General features: G+C 43.2%; 1 protein-coding gene across 6 annotated transcripts in view; it reads left to right on the top strand.

Moving 5' to 3' along the window:
- LOC116801758 (neurotrimin) overlaps window positions 1–20,377 on the top strand; it is a 149,260-nt gene extending 128,883 nt beyond the window's left edge. For 3 of the 6 annotated variants that reach the window (XM_032723094.1, XM_032723095.1, XM_032723096.1), the window contains exons 6-7: window positions 20,006–20,174; window positions 20,232–20,377. In XM_032723094.1, coding sequence (XP_032578985.1) covers window positions 20,006–20,174; window positions 20,232–20,329 — 267 coding nt within the window. In that variant the 3' untranslated portion in view covers window positions 20,330–20,377. Of the gene's footprint in view, window positions 1–19,988; window positions 20,175–20,231 lie in introns of those variants that run through there. The other 3 variants (XM_032723090.1, XM_032723089.1, XM_032723092.1) reach the window with 3 other exon arrangements.
- The last annotated feature ends 4,833 nt before the right edge of the window (window positions 20,378–25,210 follow it).

Here is a 25,210-nt window from a genome sequence, read left to right as displayed (position 1 = left end):
GGACATGGCAAGTGGCTATTATCAGGTTCCTATGCATCTGTCGAGTACACGGCATTTGTCACCCCTGGCGGCCAATATGAGTTCCTGTCGATGCCATTTGGACTTAAGAATGCGCCATCAGTCTTTCAAAGAGCAGTTATAAAGGCATTAAGCGAGGTCGCTTATTCGTATGTCATTGTGTATATGGACGACATAATGATTGTAGCTCCAACCAAGGAAACGGCACTCGAAAGGTTAAAGATTGTTTTGGATATTTTATCAAAGGCAGGATTTTCATTCAATGTTGAAAAATGCTTCTTTCTGAGGACTTCTGTCCAATATTTAGGATTCGAAGTACGAGCAGGTGAGATTAGTCCAAATACTCGCAAAGTAGAATCTTTGAATGCCTTGCCACCTCCTAGGTCAGTGCCAACATTGAGACAGTTCATTGGGTTAGCATCGTACTTTCGTCAGTTTGTTCCAGGATTTTCACAGCTAATGAAGCCTTTATATTTTCTCACCTCAGAGAAAAATAAATTTGAGTTGAATATAGAACATGAGGAAATTCGTAGAAAAATTATTCACATTCTTACTAATAAACCAGTTTTGATTATCTTTGACCCGCAATATCCAATAGAGTTACACACCGATGCGAGTGCAATCGGATATGGTGCTATACTCTTGCACAGAATTGAAAATAAACCGTATGTAGTGGAATACTACAGTAAGACAAAAAGTGTATGCGAATCTAAATATACTTCGTATGAGTTGGAAACACTTGCGGTGGTAAATGCAGTCAAGCATTTCCGGCACTACTTACATGGCAGAAAGTTTGTAATATTCACTGATTGTAATTCTTTAAAATCATCACGAAATAAGATTGAGTTGTTGCCTAGAGTCTATCGCTGGTGGGCTTATTTACAGACATTCGATTTTGACATACAGTATAGAGAAGGCAAGCGTATGGCTCATGCTGATTTCTTTTCCAGAAATCCACTTCCTCCGGAAAATTCCCCTGAATATGCGAAAGTTGTTGAAAAGCGAATCGACTTAACTGAAGTATCTGAGGATTGGATTTGTGCAGAGCAACAGAAAGATCAAGATATCGTAGAAATCGTTGCCAAGCTGAACAATGATGAATGTCCATTCGATTTGGCTAAGACATATGATTTGAGAGCTGGAGTTTTGTATAGAATCATACAAAGAAATGGCAAGACCCTATGTTTACCAGTGGTGCCTCGTGGATTTAGATGGTCAGTTATTAACCAAGTACATAAATCCATTATGCATCTGGGCAGGGAGAAAACACTTGACAAGGTTTACGATTACAATTGGTTTGAGGGCATGGCCAAATACTTTCGAAGATTGGTTGAAAATTGTATAACCTGCCGAGTGTCCAAATCAGCTTCTGGAAAATTACAAATGGAATTAAATCCTATTCCCAAAGTAAACATTCCGTGGCATACTGTTCACATAGACATATCAGGCAAGCTTAGTGGTAAAACCGATCGTAAAGAAAATGTTATTGTACAGATAGATGCATTTACCAAGTATGTTTATCTCTATCACACGTTCACATTAAGTGCAGAAAGCTGTGTAATGGCGTTCAAATCAGCAATTTCGTTGTTCGGAGTCCCTATTCGTATTGTGGCTGATCAGGGAAGAAGTTTTACAGGTCTAAGTTCGTTGAATTTTGCTCTTCACAAAAGATAAAATTACATTTGATAGCAACAGGAGCAAGCCGAGGTAATGGCCAGGTTGAGAGAGTTATGAGTACCTTGAAAAATTTATTAACAGCTGTTGAAATGAGTTCTCGATCGTGGTAAGAGGCATTGGGTGACGTGCAATTAGCTATTAATTGTACTGCTAATAAGATAACAAAAGCGAGTCCATTAGAATTATTAATGGGAAAGGTTGCTCGACCTTTAGGCCTTGTTCCCATTCATGAACCAGAAACTGAAATAGATCTGACTAAGATAAGAACCCAAGCTTTAGAGAATATAGAAAGATCAGGAAAGTATGAGAAGGAAAGATTTGATAAAGGCAGAGCTAAGATAGTAAAATTCAGTGTTGGAGATTTTGTGTGTTTCTAAATAATAGTGAGAGAAACCAGACTAAGTTAGAAGCTAAATATAGAGGACCATTTGAGATTATTGAGGTATTGGATAATGACAGATATACTTTAAAGAGTTTGAAAAGTAATAGGCGGTATAAGTATGCGGATGAGAGATTAAGAAGATTGCCAGATGGGCAGGTGCCAAGCGAGCTGGAGATCGATGTTAGCCCGCCAGGTGAAACTGTTGTGTAGTATGTGCCTATGCAATATTAAGCAATGATGCAATGATCACCCACTCGAAGGCCACAAAGTATAAGAGCATTGCCCACTCGAAGGCAAAAAGTACAAGTGCATGGTCAGCATTCACACGCCGACCAAATACATATTACATACGTACATACATATCTCGCTCTCCCGATAAGCCCAGATATATAAGATATACATAAGAACGCCGCTCCGCCGCTGGCGTACCCGGCAGCGCAGCTACGCGAATTAGCCTAAGTCCAAATATATTCAAAACTGTAAAATCAGACACTCTGTAGACATTGAGCTGGCAGAACCATTTCTGCCTACTCTAAAAGATAAGAAGAAAATCGAATAAATAAAATGTCAGCCCGACGGCTGCACTCAACTACAAGGCAAACACGTGTTCTCAATTGGTGCACCTCTTTACATGGCGACCGTGACAGTCGTCCAACGCTGGACGAATTGACCCAAGTTAGTGTCAAGACAAAGGAATACTGGACTGGAAGAGGACACACAAGGAATAATTAAATGGAACCTCCAAAACTAAGGAAGAATTGACCAAAGCTGGAATACTGGACTGGAAGAAGACACACACAAGGAATAATTAAATGGAATTCCCAAAACTAAGGAAGAATCTGAGCATGTCCAGCACCAGCACCAGCATTAACAAAGCCAAAGAAGTCCTGCCCCCCTGGCTGCGAAGGAATCTGGAGTCCCCACTGCCTGGGGACTTGTGAGCGACCATCGACGTCTTCAGCGGCGAAGAAATAGACAGCAGCGAGGGAGTGTCAGCGTGCCACCCCCGGCGACGCCCAGCTGACACCCAACAAATAGACAGCAGCGAGGGAGTGTCAGCGTGCCACCCCCGGCGACGCCCAGCTGACACCTGATGAGCATCATCAACAGCAGAATATAATAATAAATATATATAAATATATAGTAAATATAAAATATATAGATAAGAAAAATTGTAAGAAATATTGTAAAACGGAGCATATACTATTATGCCCTGTTAATCCAATATGGCCCGTGAAGCCATAGCTAGAATCAGGCAGGCAACAATGTAAAATACAATTTTTTTTTTTTACTCTTGCGAACATTGAAAGATTTTATAAATAGATAATTCCAAACATAAATGTATATAGGGACAAATGAAATAAGTAAAACTGAAAATAAAAGTATATACAAAGAAAATTTTCTATTCTATTCTCCAAAATATAAAATTAGTATACCCAAAATAGGTCTAATAGACACTAAAACTGTGGACTCTACAGCCAATGTAATAAATAAAGTAGAAGTCCAAAATGCAGACTTGTTCTGGATAACCATAATACTAATTGTAATTGCATTAATTATGGTATCCAATGCATTAATAAAAATATACAAACTGCATAACAAGTGTCTTAAGAAACGATACCGTAGCACTGCTAACGGTATAGATAATATTTAAGGAAGATCTTTAATAAAGTCAATTATGAATGAAAATACGAGAAAAATTATATGAAGAAAAAAATAATAAATAAAAAAAATATAAAACGTAATATTGAATTTATCTAGATTAGAACTAAAAAAAAAATATACAAATGCATAAATTTGAAGTTATGAGTATACCACAGCATGGACTGGGAAAAGCTTGTTGATCAGATAAAAGATCCAAATGAAAATTTCAGAAAATCCTATAAGTGCTTAACGCAAAACAGATCAATACAAGCTGTAACAATTAATAAGAATGCCCAAGTCTTGGTAAATAGTTATAATGAAATCAGAGAGTTGATCCAACAAAATAGAAAGAATTTGGAACGCAAACAGAGTGCTAAGGCTTTGGAACTACTGGTGACATTAAGAGAAAAATTAATACTTATAAAAAATAAATTCAGTCTCCAGATAGAAATTCCAACCATAGTAAACACCCCACTAAGAATAAATTTGAATGAAGACAGCACTAACTCTGACGAGGAAGATAGGACTATAGTCAAGGAAGACATTAAAGAGGAAGATCTTCACGATCTAACTATACCAGCAAAATTAATGCTGAAGAACGACGATAAAACAAATAACGCAGCCGACTCCGAAAATAACTTAACCATGGCAGAAGAAGCAGCTGCCATTAGGTCTTACATTAGGGAAGTCGCTTGCACAGTGCCAGAATTTGATGGGCAAAAGATCCATTTACAAAGATTCATTAAGGCAATCAAATTGGTAGACCTAGCTAAGGGACCATTTGAAGACATTGCAGTTGAGGTCAATAAGTCAAAAATGGTTGGCACAATTTTGAACTCAGTTGACAATGAAACGACAATTCAAGCAATTATAAACAAATTGCAGAAAGTAGTTGTCGGTGAGACATCCAGTAATGTCAAAGCAAAGCTAGCAACAGTTCAGCAGAGAGGTAAAACTGCAACGCAATTTACCGCTGAAGTTTATAGCCTGAGAAAACTTTTAGAAGCTTCCTATATCGATGAGGGTATACCTCTAGAACATGCCACTGGTCTAAGCACCAAAGAGGCAATTGAAACCATGATACATCGTGCTGAGCACGAAAGTATCAAAACAGTACTGGAAGCAGGGACTTGCACCACTATGGATGCAGCGATAAGCGCATACATAAGAACGAGTACAAGAGTTACCGGTGACATCAATAAAGTGATGTACTTTAGAGGTAACAGACCCAACAGAGGATACGGAAATGCCAATAGAGGTAGTAACCGCGGTAGAGGCTTTAATAACAATAGTATTAGAGGCAACTACCATAACGGTTACCAAAATAACGGTTACCAAAATAACGGTTATCAAAATAACGGTTACCAGAATAACGGTTATCAAAACCGCTATAATGGAAATAATAACCGTTATAATGGCTATAACAGATGCCGTTATAATGGAAACAGAGGCCGTAACAACAGTCAGAATAACTACAACAGAAACAATGCCAATGTACGAGTAATCCAAGAACAGGGAAACTCGCAACAGCCTTTAGGTACTCAGTAGAAGAAGATCGTAGAGTATACACCATCAATTATAATCTCAACATATTTTCTACATTCATTCATGCCAAAACAGGCGTAAAACTAGTTTTTCTACTTGATACAGGTGCAGATATCTCTATTCTCAAAGAGAACTCTGACAAATTTTCTAATATTCAAATAACCAATAAAATAAACATTCAAGGCATAAGCCAACAGAAAATTCAGTCTCGAGGACAGACTTTTATTGAGATACAGACAGGTAAATACATTATCCCACACGATTTTCATTTAGTAGATAAAAACTTTCCAATACCGTGTGATGGAATAATCGGAATAGATTTCATAAAAAAATATAATTGCCAAATCGATTTAAACCAAGAAGAAGATTGGTTTATAATTAGACCAAACAATTTGAAATTTCCAATATATATTCCCATAGCATACAGCTCTGGTATTAACACAACGTTATTACCAGCAAGATCCCAAGTTGTCCGAAGATTAATAGTATCATCGAAAGATGATAACATTTTAATTCCAAACCAGGAAATTCAAACTGGTATTTATGTTGCAAACACAATCGCAACATCAAGTAATACATTTGTCCGAATTTTAAATACAACCGATTCCGACCAATTAGTCAATATGGACACTCTAAAATATGAGCCACTTTCGAACTACAATGTAGTTCAGGCAAATAGTGAACACAGAAATAAAACTGTCTTATCTCAATTAAAGAAAAATTTCCCCGAATTGTTTAAATCACAATTAGAAAATATATGCAGCGAATATATAGATATATTTGCATTAGAATCAGAACCTATAACAGTTAATAATTTTTATAAACAACAGTTGAGATTAAAAGATGATGAGCCAGTATACACGAAAAATTATAGAAGCCCTCATAGTCAAGTGGAAGAAATACAAGCCCAAGTTCAGAAATTAATAAAAGATAAAATAGTTGAACCATCAGTTTCACAGTAAAATAGCCCTTTGCTATTAGTACCCAAAAAGTCAAGCCCGAATTCTGATAAAAGAAATGGAGATTAGTAATAGACTATCGCCAAATTAATAAGAAACTTTTAGCTGACAAATTTCCACTACCGAGAATAGATGATATTTTGGACCAACTTGGTCGAGCAAAATATTTCTCCTGCCTTGATTTAATGTCAGGTTTTCATCAAATCGAACTGGATGAAGGCTCGAGAGATATAACATCTTTCTCAACCAGCAATGGCTCATATCGTTTCACGCGATTGCCATTTGGCTTAAAAATAGCGCCTAATTCATTCCAAAGAATGATAACTATAGCATTCTCCGGAATAGAACCGTCTCAAGCATTCCTTTATATGGATGACTTAATAGTCATAGGTTGTTCCGAAAAACATATGCTTAAAAACCTCACTGAAGTTTTTGGTAAATGCAGGGAATACAACCTAAAGTTACATCCTGAAAAATGTTCATTTTTCATGCATGAAGTCACATTTTTGGAACACAAATGCACAGACAAAGGAATTTTGCCGGATGACAAAAAATATGATGTCATTCAGAACTACCCAGTTCCACATGATGCGGACAGCGCTAGACGTTTTGTAGCATTTTGCAATTACTACAGACGTTTTATCAAAAATTTCGCCGACTATTCGCGGCACATAACAAGATTATGTAAAAAGAATGTTCCATTCGAGTGGACAGATGAATGTCAAAAAGCATTCATACATTTAAAATCTCAGCTAATTAACCCAACACTCTTGCAGTACCCAGACTTCAGCAAAGAATTTTGCATAACAACAGATGCAAGCAAGCAAGCGTGTGGCGCAGTTTTAACTCAAAACCATAATGGCCACCAACTCCCAGTTGCTTATGCATCAAGAGCTTTTACGAAAGGTGAAAGCAATAAGAGTACAACAGAACAAGAGTTAGCAGCAATTCATTGGGCAATAGTACATTTCAGACCATACATTTACGGAAAACACTTCACTGTGAAAACAGACCATAGACCATTGACATATTTATTCTCGATGGTGAACCCCAGCTCTAAATTAACTAGAATAAGGCTTGAACTAGAGGAATATAATTTTACAGTAGAGTATCTAAAGGGCAAGGACAATCATGTAGCAGATGCGTTATCAAGAATAACCATCAAAGAGCTAAAAGATATAACTGGAAATATATTAAAAGTCACTACAAGATATCAAAGTAGACAAAAATCCTGCGCAGGAAAAGAATAATTGGATTTGCAAAAGCAAACCAAAGAAATAGCTTCAGAGCCCAACGTATACGAAGTCATAGCAAATGACGAGGTACGAAAAGTAGTGACATTGCAATTGAATGACACGATATGTTTATTTAAACATGGAAAGAAAATCATTGCAAGATATGATGTTGGTGATCTTTATACTAATGGAATTCTTGATATAGATCAATTTCTCCAAAGGCTTGAATTGCAAGCCGGTATATATGATATCAGCCAAATCAAAATGGCACCGTGGAAGAAAATCTTTGAACACGTTTCAATAGATAAATTTAAAAATATGGGCAATAAAATATTAAAGAATTTAAAAGTAGCGCTACTTATCCCGGTGACCCAAATAAATAATGAAAAAGAAAAAGAAGCTATATTGTCTACATTACATGACGATCCAATACAAGGAGGGCATACAGGCATTACAAAAACCTTGGCCAAGGTCAAAAGACATTATTACTGGAAAAATATGAGTAAATACATAAAAGAGTACGTAAGAAAATGTCAAAAATGCCAAAAAGAAAAAACAACAAAGCATACAAAGACTCCAATGACTATAACTGACACACCAGAACATGCTTTCGATAGTTGTCGTGGACACAATTGGTCCACTACCCAAGTCAGAAAATGGTAACGAGTACGCAGTCACTCTCATATGTGATTTAACCAAGTACTTAGTTGCCATACCAATAGCAAATAAAAGCGCAAAAACAGTCGCAAAAGCTATATTTGAATCTTTTATTCTAAAGTACGGTCCAATGAAGACGTTCATAACGGACATGGGAACAGAGTACAAGAATTCAATACTTACTGACCTGTGTAAATATTTGAAAATAAAAAATATAACATCAACAGCTCATCACCACCAGACAGTTGGAGTAGTAGAAAGAAGTCATAGAACTTTAAACGAGTATATACGATCCTACATATCGACGGACAAAACCGATTGGGACGTATGGCTTCAATATTTCGTATACTGCTTCAACACGACCCCATCTATGGTACATAATTATTGTCCATATGAATTAGTTTTCGGTAGAACAAGTAATTTACCAAAACATTTTAATAAACTACATAGCATAGAACCAATATATAACATAGATGATTACGCTAAGAAGAGTAAATATAGGTTAGAGGTAGCATATGCTCGAGCAAGAAAACTTCTTGAAGCACACAAAGAAAAAAATAAAGAAAATTATGACTTAACAGTAAAAGACATAGAATTAGAAGTAGGAGATAAAGTTTTACTAAGAAATGAGGTAGGTCATAAATTAGACTTTAAATATACGGGGCCCTATAAGATAGAAAGCATAGGAGATAATAACAATATTACGCTACTTACTAATAAAAACAAAAAACAAATAGTTCATAAAGATAGATTAAAGAAATTTCATTCATGATTGAATTTAAACTTATATTTTCTTAATCATTTATACAAATTTTCCTTACACTACGTATATTTTTATCTTTGCATTACAAAATCAAATATTGTTGTTCAAACAAAAACACAAACAAAATAAAATTAAAAATAAAATAATTTGCATTTAATAATCAAAATAACTTCACTAGGTTACGTTATTTTTCAAAAGGAGGGAGATGTAGTATGTGCCTATGCAATATTAAGCAATGATGCAATGATCACCCACTCGAAGGCCACAAAGTATAAGAGCATTGCCCACTCGAAGGCAAAAAGTACAAGTGCATGGTCAGCATTCACACGCCGACCAAATACATATTACATACGTACATACATATCTCGCTCTCCCGATAAGCCCAGATATATAAGATATACATAAGAACGCCGCTCCGCCGCTGGCGTACCCGGCAGCGCAGCTACGCGAATTAGCCTAAGTCCAAATATATTCAAAACTGTAAAATCAGACACTCTGTAGACATTGAGCTGGCAGAACCATTTCTGCCTACTCTAAAAGATAAGAAGAAAATCGAATAAATAAAAAGTCAGCCCGACGGCTGCACTCAACTACAAGGCAAACACGTGTTCTCAATTGGTGCACCTCTTTACAGTTGAAAGAGACAGTAGTGATGTTGATGAAAGAGATGAAATGTAAACTGTTGAAAGAGACAGTAGTGATGTTGATGAAAGAGATGATATGTAAACTGTTGAAAGAGACAGTAAGAGAAGTTGTTGAAAGAAATGGTATGGAAACTGTTGAAAGAGACAGTAAGTGAAGTTGTTGAAAGATATGAAATGGAAACTGTTGAAAGAGACAGTTGGCGGAAGGTGTATGGAAGTACACAGTTTATCGATGGCTACGTGGCGGTACCTGACCCTGAGTGGTAAAATGATAATGTTGTTAGAAAATGAGAAAAGAAAATGAGAGAAGAAAATAAGAGACGAAAATGGGAAAAGAAAATGAGAGAAGAAAATAAGAGACGAAAATGAGAAAAGAAAATGAGAAAATAGAATAAGTAAAGACGAGATGAAAGAAGGAAAATTAATAAAATTTTGATTTGAAAAGAAATTGCTTAAATGAACGAAATAGTCAAGAAATTGAAGAATTCTAAGAAATGAATAATGAATGTTAAAGATTAAGTTAAAAAAATTCAAAGTCGTTAATGAATAAGATTGTCACATTAAGAGTACAACTGAAGGTTGAAGGTTGATTTATTGCAGAGGGTAGCTCATACACGAGGGCGTGTAATTTATCAGAATGGCCGTGTCGGAGAAGGGAATGATATTTTGAAATAGGCGCCCTATCGATGGTCAACTGTTCACGAGACTTATCGATAGGACGAGTTGTAATCGATTGTGAGATTTCAATAACATTGAGATCGAGTGTGGCCCTGATAGTGTGTGGCCGTGCGTGTCTATCGAGAAGAGAACGAGGAAAAGCACACACACGCAGCGGCAAGAATCAATAAGAGGAAAACTACAGGGACACGCTTCACAATTTGGATTAAATCTACGCTCCGTCACATATATATAGCCATATATATTGTAACGAACTGATTTTCTTTATTTTGCTCGCTACTAATTGCAGCGGCTAGCTCAGAGAGTTTGTGCGTTCGTCCCACCAAATTTATGATTTGTGTGATTGCCCGACCAAGGAAAAGCAATAGGTTCTAGTCGTTTATTGTGCTATTTATAATATAGGGAATGATTCTTCTAGCGACTTATGGATAGCTCGCTACTTCCTGCGGCGCTCCTGTTGTAACGCCTTGCCTCCTTGGTGCCGCTGGCTCCTTGACGTGGACGACAAGTCGGTCCGGTCGGGACTAGGATGTTATGGGGCACGGATGTATCGTCCCGGGTGAGGCAACGCTCGTCCTGGAACCACCCGTACCGACCACTGACTCCACTGACCCTCGCAGACACGTCGGGTTCTTTGCCTTAGCTTCCGAAAGTCCTTCCTTCGGCCGTAACGGATCTAGGATGTTATGGGGCACGGGTGTATCGTCCCGGGTGAGGCAACGCTCGTCCTGGAACCACCTGTGCTAGCCACTGACTCCAACGATCCTTATGGCACGTCGGGTCCTTCTCCTCCGCTTCCAGAATCTCCACGCGCTTGTGGCGATTCGTCCTTCTGAGTCCTTCGGGCTTCTTGCCGCCCGATGCTCGCACTGCTCCTTTTCTTCGCGTTCGCCCGCGTGTTCACACTTCCGATACCTTCGACTGATACTCCGACACTCGGCCACCTTCCGCACGCGATCTCACTGTCTCCTTCACTGTCCCTCATTCGTGCTCGCGCCTACCCTTTATAGGCCGCAGGGATCCCGTTATTTCCCTTTTTGCGCACGGCCCGCTTGGGTACAAGGTCCACGTATTGGACCGTTGATTCACGGTGCGTCCTCTTTATGCCCACACCGTTACCGTTTAACCGGCCTGCCCTTGACTCGCTGGGGTCCAAGGTCCACAGCGGTACCGTTAGTTCACGGTGCGTCCTCTTTGTGCCCGCACCGTTACCGTTCGACCTCTTCGCCCTTGGCCAGCGGAGTCCAAGGTCCACTGCGGCACCGTTAACTCTCGGTCTTTCCGCTTTGCCCTTCGTCACGTCTGTCGCTGGGCCGCTCCCCTACAGGCGATTTGTGGGGAGTTTTAAGACTCCTCACATCTCCCCCTTCCTTCGGTGAATTTTTAAGACTGTTGGTCCCGGCGGTCCTCCGCCCCGGTGTCGCTGACGATTCCGCTCCATCTGTTCGACATTCAACTTCTCCCGCCTTCCCCTCCCGCCCCAAAATTCCTTTTGTGTGTTTTTTTTTTTTTTTTGTCACCATGCCGGTGTTGCAAAACCCAGACATAAGGTTTTGCCTTGCCGGCTGGCGTCTTTATTCGGCGACCGTCACCCTAACCTCCCCGCCCCTCCGTACCTTAAGGCGGTAGCGCTGTCCGCCCAGCTCGAACAACTTGGCCCAGTGCCCTCGTCGACTCCGGGTCCCTTGTCGAGCCGCTTCCTCGGCCACCTGGGGCGGCCAGTCCTCCTTCGGTACCCCTCTCCACTTCTGCCTGTCCAGCGACGCCTGCCTGCAGGGGTATGGGCGGGGCGGCGGCTGCCGCGCCTCTGGGCACGACATCTGCCTCGGCAGCTTTGGTTGTGGTGGCGCCTCACCTGGCGCAGGCCAGCTCCACTCCTCCTTCTCCGGGTTCGCCTCTCCCGGGCTCTCCTCACTCGGGCCCTCCTTCTCCGGGTTTGCTTCTCTGGCTCGGGCGCGCAATCGCGGATCACGGGACTCCTGGTCCGGCGTTCTCCAGCCGATCGCTTCCGCCTCTTCCCAAACCCGGGCTTCTGGCGCGTCCTCGGTCTCCACCGACGCGGGCCACGTCCACGTCCACGTCACCGCCTGTTGGTGCCATAGCCGCCCGCCCATCTCGAATGTGCGGACCACCTGGCCGACGTGGGCCTGCGGGATCTCCCACGCCTGTTGCCTGTCATACCGCGGCTATTCCCCCTGCTGGGGTGGTGGCGTCGGCGAGTGAGGTTGCGGCGGGGGCGTGCGCGGCGGCCGTGGTGGTGTCGGTGGCGGTGACTGCGCCGCCGTCATCCGGGGTGGTGGCGGTGGCGGGGACTGCGCCGCCGTCATCCGGGGTGGTGGCGGTGGCGGTGACTGCGCCGCCGTCATCCGGTGTGGTGGCGGGGGCGGCGACTGCGCCGGCGGCGGCGGCTGCCGTGGCGGCGGCGGCAATGGCAACGGCGGCTGCGGCGGCGGTAGCTGTCTTGCCAGCGGCTGCGTGGGCTCCGGCTGCTCCGTGGTTGGTGCCCACAACGCCTCCTCCTCCTCTTGCAGCCGAGCCAAACGCTCCTGCCATGCGGTCTCGGCGGCGGCGACCCTCCGTGCGTCCACCTTTTGCTGGAGACGCCGCAGGGTGGCGGCTCGTGCCTCCATGAACCGCCTCATCTCCACCGGGTCCTCGGTCGGCGGCGTGACTCCGAGGCGTATCCGACCCTGGCCCAGCGTAGCCCGCCGGATACTCCGGTAAGCCATCCGCGCCCTGGCCTTCCGCGTGGTCTCGTCCTCGTCCGCGGACACTTCCGGCGTGACCGTCTCGCCTCCGTCGTCTTCGCTCTCTGAGGAGAGGGTGACGACCTCGGCCGCGACCTCCTCCTCCGCCACTGGCTGGTCGTCCTCGAGGTCTATATCCGGGATTTCCTCCGGGTCCTCCACACTCCCCGGGGATGGAGATCGCGACACCAGGGGTGACGCCAGGAGCTGGAGGTAGGAATCGGAATCCCTACTCCATATCGATCCGGGCTGTTCCCCGGCGCCGGTCTCTCCACCTTCCCGTGCGTTAATTACGTGCGCTGCCATGATGATCTCAAATCGAATTGACTAGCTCGAGCCGCGCTCTCCGCGACGAAAGCTCGGTTTCCCGTCTGCTCCTTATTCCGTTATTCCGTGGGCCTGCACTGATAACGGAGCCTCCCACGGCATCCGCAGCTGTGTGCATGTTAACCGTTACCTAGCTCGAGCCGTGCACTCCGCGCCGAAACCTCGGTTTTGCGTCTGCTCCTTATTCCGTTATTCCGTTCCGTTATTCCTGTACTGATAACGGAGCTTGGCTGCGTAGCGTCTCTGACCCACTCTCGCGCTCTGACGGGCCTGTGTTGCTGACTTCTGCTTCGACTCGATACCTTGTATCGTCTTCCCCCCTTCCTCCCCCCGATTTGATTTTCTATTTATTTTTACTTATATATATTTCCACTTATTATTTTTTTTTTAGTTGTTTTATTTATTTTTTTTTTTAATTAATTTTTTTTCTTCCTCCTTTTTTTTTGTTGTTTTTTTTTTCTTAATTAAATTTTTTTTCCTCTTTTTTTTAGTTGTTGTTTTATTTTTTTTTTAAATTAATTTTTTTTTTTTTTATTCCCCTTTTTTTTTGTTGTTGTTTTTTTCCTTAATTATTTTTTTTTCTTCCTTTTTTTTTTTTTTAGTTGTTGTTTTATTTTTTTTTAAATTAAAATTTTTTTTTTACTATTCCTCGAAATCTCCTGGCCCGTCGGCGTCCGCGCTTCCCGGCTTCAGATCGCTGATGTGCGCGGTCTTTTCTTTCTTAGTCGTCTTGTGTTCTAGGACGCATATAACTGGTGACGTGAATTTCTTTATCGTGTACGGCCCGTTAAATCTTGGGGCTAATTTTGCCGCGAAACCTTCGGCTGCCTTTGACAGGTGGTGCTCTTTTGCCCATACTGTTTCCCGCACCTTGGGTTTCCACGGCCGTCTTCTGAGGTTGTAGTGCCGTGCCTGATCCTGTGCCGCCTTCTCCATATTCCTCCGCACCAGTTCGAATATTTCCTTTAATTTTTCCGCATTTTCCCCCGGTGTCTGGATACACTTTCCGGTCCCGGTCGTTTTCTCGTCAAACAACGCGTTGGGCAGCCTCGGCTCCCTTCCCTGCGTTATGAACGCCGGCGAGTACGCTGTGCTCTCCGCCACACTTGTGTTGACCGCCAGTTGCAGCTCCGGCCAGTACTCGTCCCATGTCCTCTGATCGGCACCTGTGAATTGCGCGATCATTGTTTTGACGGTCCTGTTGGCTCTTTCCGTAGGGTTCTCTTGCGGGGTATATGGAGCCGTGAGCTGGTGTCGTACCCCCAGCTCCTCCAGAAACCTCCTGAACACCCTACTTGTGAACTGCACGCCGTTGTCGGTGATCATCACTTTGGGCACTCCGAATCTGGCCACTATCCGCTCTCGAACGGCCTTTCGCAGCGTCTCAGTTATCGCCCTTCTCATAGGGACGATCTCGGTCCACTTTGAAAATCTATCCACCAGGACCAGCAGCATTGAATTCCATGCTTCGATCGTGGCAGGGGCCCACGAAGTCTGTGCACACGGTTGCCCATGGTTTTTCCGGCACCTGTGTTAACATCTTCCCGGCCGCCTGTAGCTGGCTGGGCTTGTACTTCATGCAGCTCTCGCAGTTTCGTACATACTTCCTTATGTCCCGATGCATTCCCGGCCAATGATACCGGGCTGCAATCCTGGCAATCGTCTTGCGGCTTCCCAAGTGTCCTGCAGTTGGCATGTCGTGGTTCTCGGTCATGACACGCTGCCTCTGCCCGATCGGTACACACATCTTCCATGACGCCACCTCCTCGTTGCCCGCCCGATGCGGTATGTGCCGGTATAGCTTTCCATCTTCCCCCAGATAGTCCGGAAACTTTTCTGGCTGCTGCTCCACTTTTCTCCTCATCTCCTCCAGCCATTTACATCCCTGCTGTTCTCTCGGTTGTTCGTCGTCCTCCACGCTCACTCTTCGGCTCGTCTCCTGCAGTGGTTGTCTCGAAGCGCATCGGCGACGATGTTCAGCTGGCCCTTCCTGTACGCGATTTCGAAATCGTACTGTTGCAGCTCTAACGCCCACCTCGCAATCCTGCCGGACGGACTCTCGATGTTATTCAGCCATTTCAGAGCCATATGCTCCGTGATGACCTTGAAGCGATAACCCTCCAGGTACGGTCTCAACTTCTTGACCGTCCATACTATTGCTAAACATTCCTTTTCCGTTGCCGAGTAGTTCCTCTCCGCTGTGTTTAGCGTTCTACTGGAGTAGGAGATTACTCGCTCGCCTCGCTCGGAATGCTGTGTAAGGATCGCACCCAGCCCATAGTCGCTGGCATCCGTCTGCAACACAAACGTTTTCGTGAAGTCGGGGCACGCCAAAATCGGATCGGCAACCAGTCTGGCCTTGACGGCCTCGAATGCGGCTTGGTGGGCGTCTTCCCATTTCCATTTTGCCTGCTTCTTTAGGAGCGCATTCAATGGCTGCACCAGCGTCGCAAAATCGGGCACGAAGCGTCTGTACCACGATGCGACTCCCAAGTACTGCCTCAACTCCTTCACGTTTCCTGGCGGCCTCAGTTGCGCTATTGCCGCTACCTTCTCAGGATCCGTTCCAATACCTTGATTCGTCACGCGGTGACCCAAGTATTGTAGTTCCTTCCTAAAGAATTTGCACTTATCCGCATTCACTTTCAGGTTCGCCGCTCGTAGCCTCTTGAACACCTCCTTCAAGTTGCGCATGTGTTCCTGCAGCGTCCGTCCGATGACTATGATGTCGTCCTGATATGCGAACGCGTGCGGCATCATCTCGGGCCCTATTACTTGGTCCAATGCCCGTTGAAACGTTGCCGACGCTGAGTGCAGTCCGAATGGCATCACTTTCCATTGGAACAGCCCTTTTCCCGGCACCGTAAACGCCGTATATTGCCGGCTCCCTTTTTCCAACGGAATTTGCCAGTATCCATCCTTTAGGTCTAGACTGCTTATGTACTTCGCCTCTTTTAGCTGGTCCAGGATGTAATTTATCATCGGCATCGGATACGCATCCTTCACGGACCTTGCGTTTATCTGCCGGAAATCTACGCACAGTCTCCATTGCCCTGTCTTCTTCCTCACCATCACTATCGGTGAGCTGTACGGGCTTCTAGACGGCTCGATACATCCTTTTTCCAGTAGCTCGTCGACCTTGGCGTTGATCTCCACTTGCATCTTAGGGTTTTTTGGGTAGTACCTCTGCTTGACCGGTTGATCGTCCTTCATTGTTATCCGGTGCTCTGCCACGGTTGACGTCCCTTGAACGTTTTCCAAACTAGCCAACTCCGACCTCAAGAATCCGTCCACGTCCTCCTCTGAGAAATCAGACGTCCCCACGACTGCCACTGAGAGCCTTTCCTTTGGCCTGCTTTGTTCCGTTGAGCACACTGGTATTGTTACGGTCAGTCCGACGCACTCCACACGTGCTCCCACTCTTGTTAGGAAATCCCAACCCAATACCAGTGCGTCGATTATGTTGTGTAGGATCAGCAGTTGCATCCGAACGGTCCTCTTGCCGAGTCCTATGTCGACCTCGATCATCGATGTGACATCTTCGTACCGTCCATCTGCCATTCTAACTTTTCTTCTCGTAGGTAAGACTTCTCCTGCCGCCTGCAACCTGTCCGCCAACTCCTCGCTGATAAAACTGGCCGTAGCTCCAGTGTCCACCGTGGCTTCTATCCCTACTCCGTCTATGAGCACTGTGGCGGACAGTTGCCTTTCTTCCGCCTTCAGATTGCCCATTAATTGTGAGGGGCAGCGTCTTGCGAACCCTGGTTGCCCCTCTGAGGCTGGGGTCGCATGGCGTTTCCCGATCTGTGGCAGCATTCCAAAGTCCTTGGCCCGATTCTTCCGCAGGTCCAGCAAAAATTTATTGGCCGGTTCCTGCACTCCTGCGCCCAGTGGCCTTGACCACCGCATCTGTGGCAGGCTTGTGCTGGGTTTGGAACAAAACCGTGCCGCACCGGGACCGGTTCTCTTCTGTATTCGATGTGAGGCAACGCTCGTCCTGGAACCACCTTTACCGACCACTGACTCCACTGACCCTCGCAGACACGTCGGGTTCTTTGCCTTAGCTTCCGAAAGTCCTTCCTTCGGCCGTAACGGATCTAGGATGTTATGGGGCACGGGTGTATCGTCCCGGGTGAGGCAACGCTCGTCCTGGAACCACCTGTGCTAGCCACTGACTCCAACGATCCTTATGGCACGTCGGGTCCTTCTCCTCCGCTTCCAGAATCTCCACGCGCTTGTGGCGATTCGTCCTTCTGAGTCCTTCGGGCTTCTTGCCGCCCGATGCTCGCACTGCTCCTTTTCTTCGCGTTCGCCCGCGTGTTCACACTTCCGATACCTTCGACTGATACTCCGACACTCGGCCACCTTCCGCACGTGATCTCACTGTCTCCTTCACTGACCCTCATTCGTGTTCGCGCCTACCCTTTATAGGCCGCAGGGATCCCGTTATTTCCCTTTTTGCGCACGGCCCACTTGGGTACAAGGTCCACGTATTGGACCGTTGATTCACGGTGCGTCCTCTTTATGCCCACACCGTTACCGTTTAACCGGCCTGCCCTTGACTCGCTGGGGTCCAAGGTCCACAGCGGTACCGTTAGTTCACGGTGCGTCCTCTTTGTTCCCGCACCGTTACCGTTCGACCTCTTCGCCCTTGGCCAGCGGAGTCCAAGGTCCACTGCGGCACCGTTAACTCTCGGTCTTTCCGCTTTGCCCTTCGTCACGTCTGTCGCTGGGCCGCTCCCCTACAGGCGATTTGTGGGGAGTTTTAAGACTCCTCACAATATATATATGTAGCCATAGCCAACGGGGGACTTTTAAAATTTTAATAAAATAATTTAAAACTTTAAGATTAACCTTCGATTTAGTGTTTCGTGCAAAGAGTTTCTTGACAGTGCCAAAGCTGTGTAAACTAGGATTTTGTTGTTTATTTTCTTGTATGTTTAATATTTTTGATTTGTTTTTTGATTTATAAGTAAAATAAGTTTAATTAAGCAAAGAACCCTTAATCTTTACCTTTAAAGTCAAAAATTCAACTTTTTTCACAGTGTGTACACAGTTTCTAGACATACTGTATATATCTTTACTCTTCGAGTAAAGGGTATAAAACTTAACAAGTAACAAGCGAACACAACTACTTAAACACGCAAAAACACTATGAATCTATATAACGGGAATCATAAAGTCTAAGAGATTGGACGTTGTGGAAGTCGAATAAATATTAGAAGAGGTTAGTAATTTGCCTTATCAGAATACGGTTGACGCCATCGAATTATTACGTCCCTCGTTCATGACGAATGGAACCTTACTCTTGTACATACTGTTGTTCCCCAAGGTAAAGAAGAATTCGTATCGCCTTATGAAGATGTATCGAACGATCCAGGAAGAGAAACAGGTAACGCTGCATAAGCGCAAGTTGGCGATAAGCCCCAGCGAGAACTACGATTGACGACAATTGACCCTCCGACCCACTAACTTCTATGATCGGACAACCTCCCTCGACGACTTCTTTTACTACTCGTTAACTTGACTCTATCTTTTCGACCCCAATTTTCTGGTCTTCGTACGCCTTGCACTGGCTAGATTTTCTTCGACGCTAGTCCCTCTTCTTCATTCGTTCTGGTGATGTTATTTCCTTAATATCGTTGTGTATATAGTTATAGGTAAAAGGCTAAAACAAATCGCCTTGAATCTATTAAATGATCCGTTTCGTATACAAACTTAGTCTAACGCTGAAATCAAAGTTTTTTCCAAATAAAAAAGACGATTTAAGTATGGAGACCGATTTTTGTTCTATATTGTCTAATGCTCAGCTTAAGATTTTAAATTAAATGCAAGTGAAATTGAGGAGAAGCCTCTGTACTTAAGAAATATGTTTGTGCATTTTGGGAGAGCATTGCTCTTGGATTCTTAAGTTGAGGAGAAGCCTCAGAGAGGGCAAGCAAAACTGCTTAGGTTAGGCTTTGGAATTTGTTTACATAAATTGCTAAGTGCCGTTTGCCAAAAAATTCGTTTATCGTTGCCAAAGAATTTGTTTATCAAAACACATTCTGAGCAGATTGCATACGGTACGGGAACCAATTAAGAGCTTTATTGTTCATGGAATTAATGAAATTGTCCGGCTTGGGTGGCGCAAATACACCACTATGTAAATGACAAGGAAATTGATGTGGGTAATCTACCAGATACGCCCAGTGTTATCAATACAGAAGCGATCGCCTAGTGGATTGTGTGGCAACCGTACCTTAGTAGGTCCAGATACCAAAAGGCAATAGTACGGCCCACCTGCGTTACGCCGTATAGAAAAAGATACTCATCAATGATATATACGAGGTTCTCGACGCTACGCATGACTCCCTGCGGAGGGTTGACGAAATGATGGCCAGGGTAAACTCAATCGACGGCGACGTCCATGTGGCCACAATTTTACTGCAAAGGGCATTGATACTGCTGAAGCAAGTGGACGAAATCAGAAACGTGTCCTTTTGCCTGGTACATACTGGGCAACGAATCCTTTTATTCTACGAGTAACGGGTATATATATAAATTTTCTCACGAATAGCTGACACACCTCAAGCTATGCACTAATTGGTTTGGTCTAATTTAGTAACAGTAGATTTTATCTTCCCAAATGCCACGATACTAAAAAATTTTGTTTTGAATATATCTTTCCTATTCGATAATTCTAATTGATAACTCTTTAACCAACAAAAAGCATTACTTTTTTCGCAGGAAATTAACTATGATTCACCAAGGGGAGGAGTTTCAGTAATAACTGAAAAAGGAGACATAACAACATCGTATCTGTTGATTCAACGAGCAAGCATTGCTGACTCAGGGCAATATTCTTGCTTACCGTCAAATGCAAACTCCAAGTCCGTAAATGTTCATATTTTAAAGGGTAAATACATTTAAATGACTTTTATATTTTTCATAATTTTCTTTTCAACATAACCAGGTGATCACCCAGCAGCAGTTCAAAAATCCCACTTACTGGTATCGGAACTCTTAAGTCTGTGTTTTCTTCAGATTTGTTTAAAATTATCAGCTCAATAAGTAATTCTTAATTGCGAATAAAACTATATTTCCAAATAAAAATTTCAAAATTCTAATTAAAAATTTATATTTTTTGAGAATATATTTGTGATATTATATATGTAAATTTATTTTTTTTTGTTCGTGCCTTTTTAATTATATTCTCAAACAAAAGAGAATTCTATAGTCGAGTTTCCCGAATACTCGTTACTCGGCTGGAAGTGTGAACAAGGAATTTCAATATTTTTTGGCATTTCGGTACAAGTGCGGCTTTGAGGCGTTAGAGTGGAAGCGGTATTCTAACTCTAACGCCCTAAAATCGGCAAAAACTGCCAAGCCAATAGAATTGCCAAAATAATTTTCTCCACGCCCTTTAGGGTGGGCCTTATAGCCGACCAAAACTGCCACGCCCACACGTTCAAAAATGTTTAGATGTTTCTTCGATTTATTGTTTGTCTTGCCAATTTTTATATGTATACCAAAAACACTTTTGTCCCGTAAATCCTTTCACCTGCAAAACGCACTATTGAACAATTCTAAATTTTTGACTTATTTTATTCCACAATATCTATTGATATTCCAGAATTATAAAATTTTCGGGTTCGCATTCACACTAGCTGAGTAACGGGTATCTGATAGTCGGGGAACTCGTCTATAGCACTCTCTATTGTTTTAAAGTGCATACAAGTTAACACAGCTAATAACACAAAACAACATTTAAAAAGAATTGCCTAAAATAATAAATAACAAAATATTGCAACATTGCTCAGTTCAATAAGCTAAACATCCGTTCAAAACGTCGCAAATGTCATTAACAGCGTCCGCAGTTTGTCTTGCGTGTGCATTTTCGGCCCTTGACGACAAATTGCTGACATTGCAGATCATGGTTAGTTCAAACCAGATGTGCAGAGCTCTGCCGCGTCGCTTCCTAACACCCACAGCTAGCTTAGGGTACCATAAGATCTTTTCTGTTCAGTCACAATTTAGAGTTGAATAAAACCACAACGACCTAAAGTTTCTGAGCTTTTAATTTAACGGAAATTAATTTACATAAGCACTTTGCCTATATCGGACCTTGCTACGTCTCACTGTGATCCGCTAGTGCCCAAGCATTTATATAAATATATATTACCCCACCAAATCCGCAATTCATTTATATCGTCCGTCCCTAAATTGCTGTTAAAAATGTCCTCAAAAATATATACCACAATACAATACACATTTATATTATACAACTAATACAAATAAAGATATAAAAATATAACCTAAACATCCAAATTGAGAAAAGAAAAACCCTTCGTTCCAAACATAAATAAAAAATTGTATCGATATATTTAACCAAAAATTTATATTTGCATGCTTCCCGGCTTTCTGTCTAATTATTTTCCCCCCGATATAGTCTTTTATTTCTTAGAGGATAAAAAACAAGCAACCTAAATAATTTCCGATAATTATTTAATATTTCCCTCCGGAGTTATCAGCTTTTCTTACTAGTTTTTAATAGCTAGATTTAGCTAGTGTAATGGGTCGTTCTTTGATAACACAAGTCTTTTGGTTTTGATTGCAGCCGTCAGGCTGACTTAGGTTTTAATTTGATTTTTATTTAATTTTTGTTTGGCAGAAATGGTTCTGCCAGTTCAACGTCTTTACAGTGTCTGCGTTGTGAGTTTTGAATATATTTCGTCTTAGGCTAAGCCGCGTAGCTGCGCTGCCGGATACGCCAGCGGCGGAGAGGCTTTCTTATGTATATCTTATATATCTAGGCTTATCGAGAGAGCGAGCTATGTACTTATGTATTATGCATTTGGTCGGCGTGGGAATGCTGACCATGCACTTATACTTTGTAGCCTTCAAGTGTACGATCATGTTACATCCGCCTTGGGCCTTATTGGTTGCATAAACATAAGCATAGCAACAAAGTTCTGCTATATTGTAGTATGCTATTATACTTAAATGTTCTTAATATTACATAGGCACCAGCTACCAGCTATTTATATTTATGTATTTTTAAAGTGATTTGCTTCAAATTGTCCAATTACAATATTTATTCGAATTCCGCCGGGACTTTGTCCATTCAGAGCCGTTCTTTTTCTCTTCCACTTTTTCTCGGCGTGCCTCCTTGCCTTGTTCTTTTCTCCGCTTATAACTGAGTATGCCTATAGAGGGAGACAAATGCACCCCCAAACTAAACCCACACTCTCCGCTACCCGCTCGCCATATTCCAGCCCCACAGTCCGCTAGTCAAAAAGGCAGAACCGCGATTTCCACTCCCAATGGAAAAGGAAGGGCAACTCCAAGAATTGTCATTTCCCCATTGCCCTTGAACATTGACGAAAGCGTATAGCGAGGGTTTACTAGCGGAAACCCCGGAAAATCCCTCTGCAGTTAGTCGATCTAGTGAAAAAAAGCAATCGGGCGCAACCGCAGCCTTGCAAAAATTCATTGCTGTCAGCGAAAGAGAGTACTAAACATGCTCGTATATCGTTCCCCAGGAGGATCCAGGCCAAATATCACTACTGCTACTCAGTATACGAGTCATGCGCAGCACAAATTGGCGAAACTATTGACAGAGCGACGCCGATAATTTCATCCGGTTACCACTTGCATTCTGCGATACGAAAGTCTTCGATGGCGACTACCTCCGATTAATAACCCGAGGATGACACCGGTCGAGAAGATGTTTCATATCCTCACGAAAACAACCGGCGAGGGAAAAGGCATCGCATCTAAATACCTTACGAATGTGGGGTTCGCTTCGGCGTGTGAAGCGCTTCAAGTTTGGTTCCAAAACAAACGACTCTTAGTCAAAAGCCACCTCAAGTTACTTTTGAACTTGAATTCGATATCCCAAGAATCTGGTCATGATCTTAAGGAACTGCAGTCCAGTTCTGGTTTTCCTGTGCGCGAGCAAACTGCCAAAGCTGACCCTCTCCTTTTGGGAATAGCCTCTTTTTTAACGTAAAAATCCGAAATCCAAGCTTGGGAAGAAATGAATTCTTTAGTGAGCCAAAGGTTGTAACGAACTGTTTTTCTTGTCCGGAACGGGACTAGGATGTTATGGGGCAGGGTGTAAAAACCACGGGTTGAGGCAACGCTCGGCCTGGGACCACCTTTGCCGACCACTGACTCCACTGACCCTCCACTCCAAGGATCACTCTCCACGTGCACTGCTCGTCCTTCCGTGTTAGGTTAACTTAAATGGCTATTTCCATTCTTAATATATTTTACTTTGTTCTTACTTTGTTGTGCCGTACTTCAGTATTTACTTAACAAAATTAATAGTATGGATATTTAGATCAATAAACTCTAATCTGGATAACCGTCTCATTGTTACTTATGAGGTTCAAATTTAAGAGATTCATGGTCTTGCACTTATGGGGAACCAAAATCAAACTAATATATTATGCAATCACGCAGTCGTTGTAACTGTGATGAATGCCTTACTTACGTACTGTAGGAGATTATGTATCCCAATCTAGTTTCACCACGCAGTTTAACTCCCGTATGAGCCGTTTACAAAATTTAGATTTTTGCAGTTTGGGTTGTTGGTTGTCTATCCTTGCTAAGATAACGGAAGCCTATTGCAGTTAGGCTTTCTCACACTCCTAACTCCTGCTGCTGAAATGATATAAGCCCCCCACCCCACCACGGAAAGAAACACTCAGAATGGGTACAACTGAGGTTAGGTTTCGTTATGGAGTCTGCGTGTTCCTGATCCTGGTCGAATTCCGACTTCTGGGTAACGTTATTAAATGACCCTTTCGGGCAGCTGCCAAAATTACAGATATATCCACTACCTAGCAACGTGGTTAAGATTAATGTAGCTTTGCTGTGATACGGTTAAGGTATCCGCCAGTTGGGCGCAAGCCTGGCGTATGAACACTTTTATTTATTTATTTTTTTTTTTTAATTAATGTATTAATTTATTTACTTAGGCATACGGGGAAATCTTGGAGCCCCTTTGTGTCCTTCTTTTCTATTAATTCTGCCCATTTGGGCGCGCCGGCTAACTATAGTTATCTTTTTCTAGTTTACAATAATAATACAGTACATAACAATTACATATAACAAATAGAAATTACGATAAGCGTCAGCTTCTGCTGACCGTTGTTAAAGGAGATCGGGAAATGAGATCCCTCGGTTGCCTTCTATTGAGCCTCCTTGGTGGGCGAGATCTGTTTACCACTCGCAGACGGTTATGAGTCTTGCGACCTTATTTTGGATAGATTCTGTATTCTTTTGATTTGGCTTTCGCATGCCAAGCCCCAGATTTGGCACCCATACTTCCAGTTTGGTGCTAAGATCTGTTTGTAAATTGTCAGCTTGTTGGATAACAACGACAATTTACTAATGTTCCAACGTCTTGCCCATTCCAAGAACCGGTATGCAAAGTCCTGGATACCATCGGCTGCGTCGTGCTCGCATCGGGACCTGTAGGTGACGCACATGTCATCGGCAAATGTGGCCAACATTGATTTCCCGTAAAGGCTTATATCAGGCTGCGGCATGTCGTGGCTATACAGGCAGTAGAGCAGGGGGCCGAGGACACTACGGTGGATATTGCTAAATGAAAGCGCACAGCGAACCTCCTTCCTTCCAGGTACGATTTTAGCAACCCAAAAATATGTGGCAGGCGTCTGCTTGGTTTTTAGTTGAAGACCAATGTGCCACACTCGATCAAACGCTTCTCGAATGTCCAAGAAGAGGCTGTTACAATATTCCTTACTGTCGTAGGCAGTCAGAATTTGCTCGACGACCCGATGGAGCTGCTCGACAGTTCAGTGGCCAGCACGAAAACCGAACTGGTGCTCAGGGGTAATCCCCTGTAATCCCCTGGGCTTCCATTATCCTTACAATCCAGACAGCAATCAATCTTTCAAACACTTTCGAAATTGAAGGGAG

This window comes from Drosophila sechellia, chromosome 3R, assembly GCF_004382195.2.
Source record: "Drosophila sechellia strain sech25 chromosome 3R, ASM438219v1, whole genome shotgun sequence".
In the NCBI taxonomy this organism is placed as follows: Eukaryota; Metazoa; Arthropoda; class Insecta; order Diptera; family Drosophilidae; genus Drosophila; species Drosophila sechellia.
Note: the sequence above shows the minus strand (reverse complement) of the source record. Positions and strands in the feature narration are given on the sequence as shown.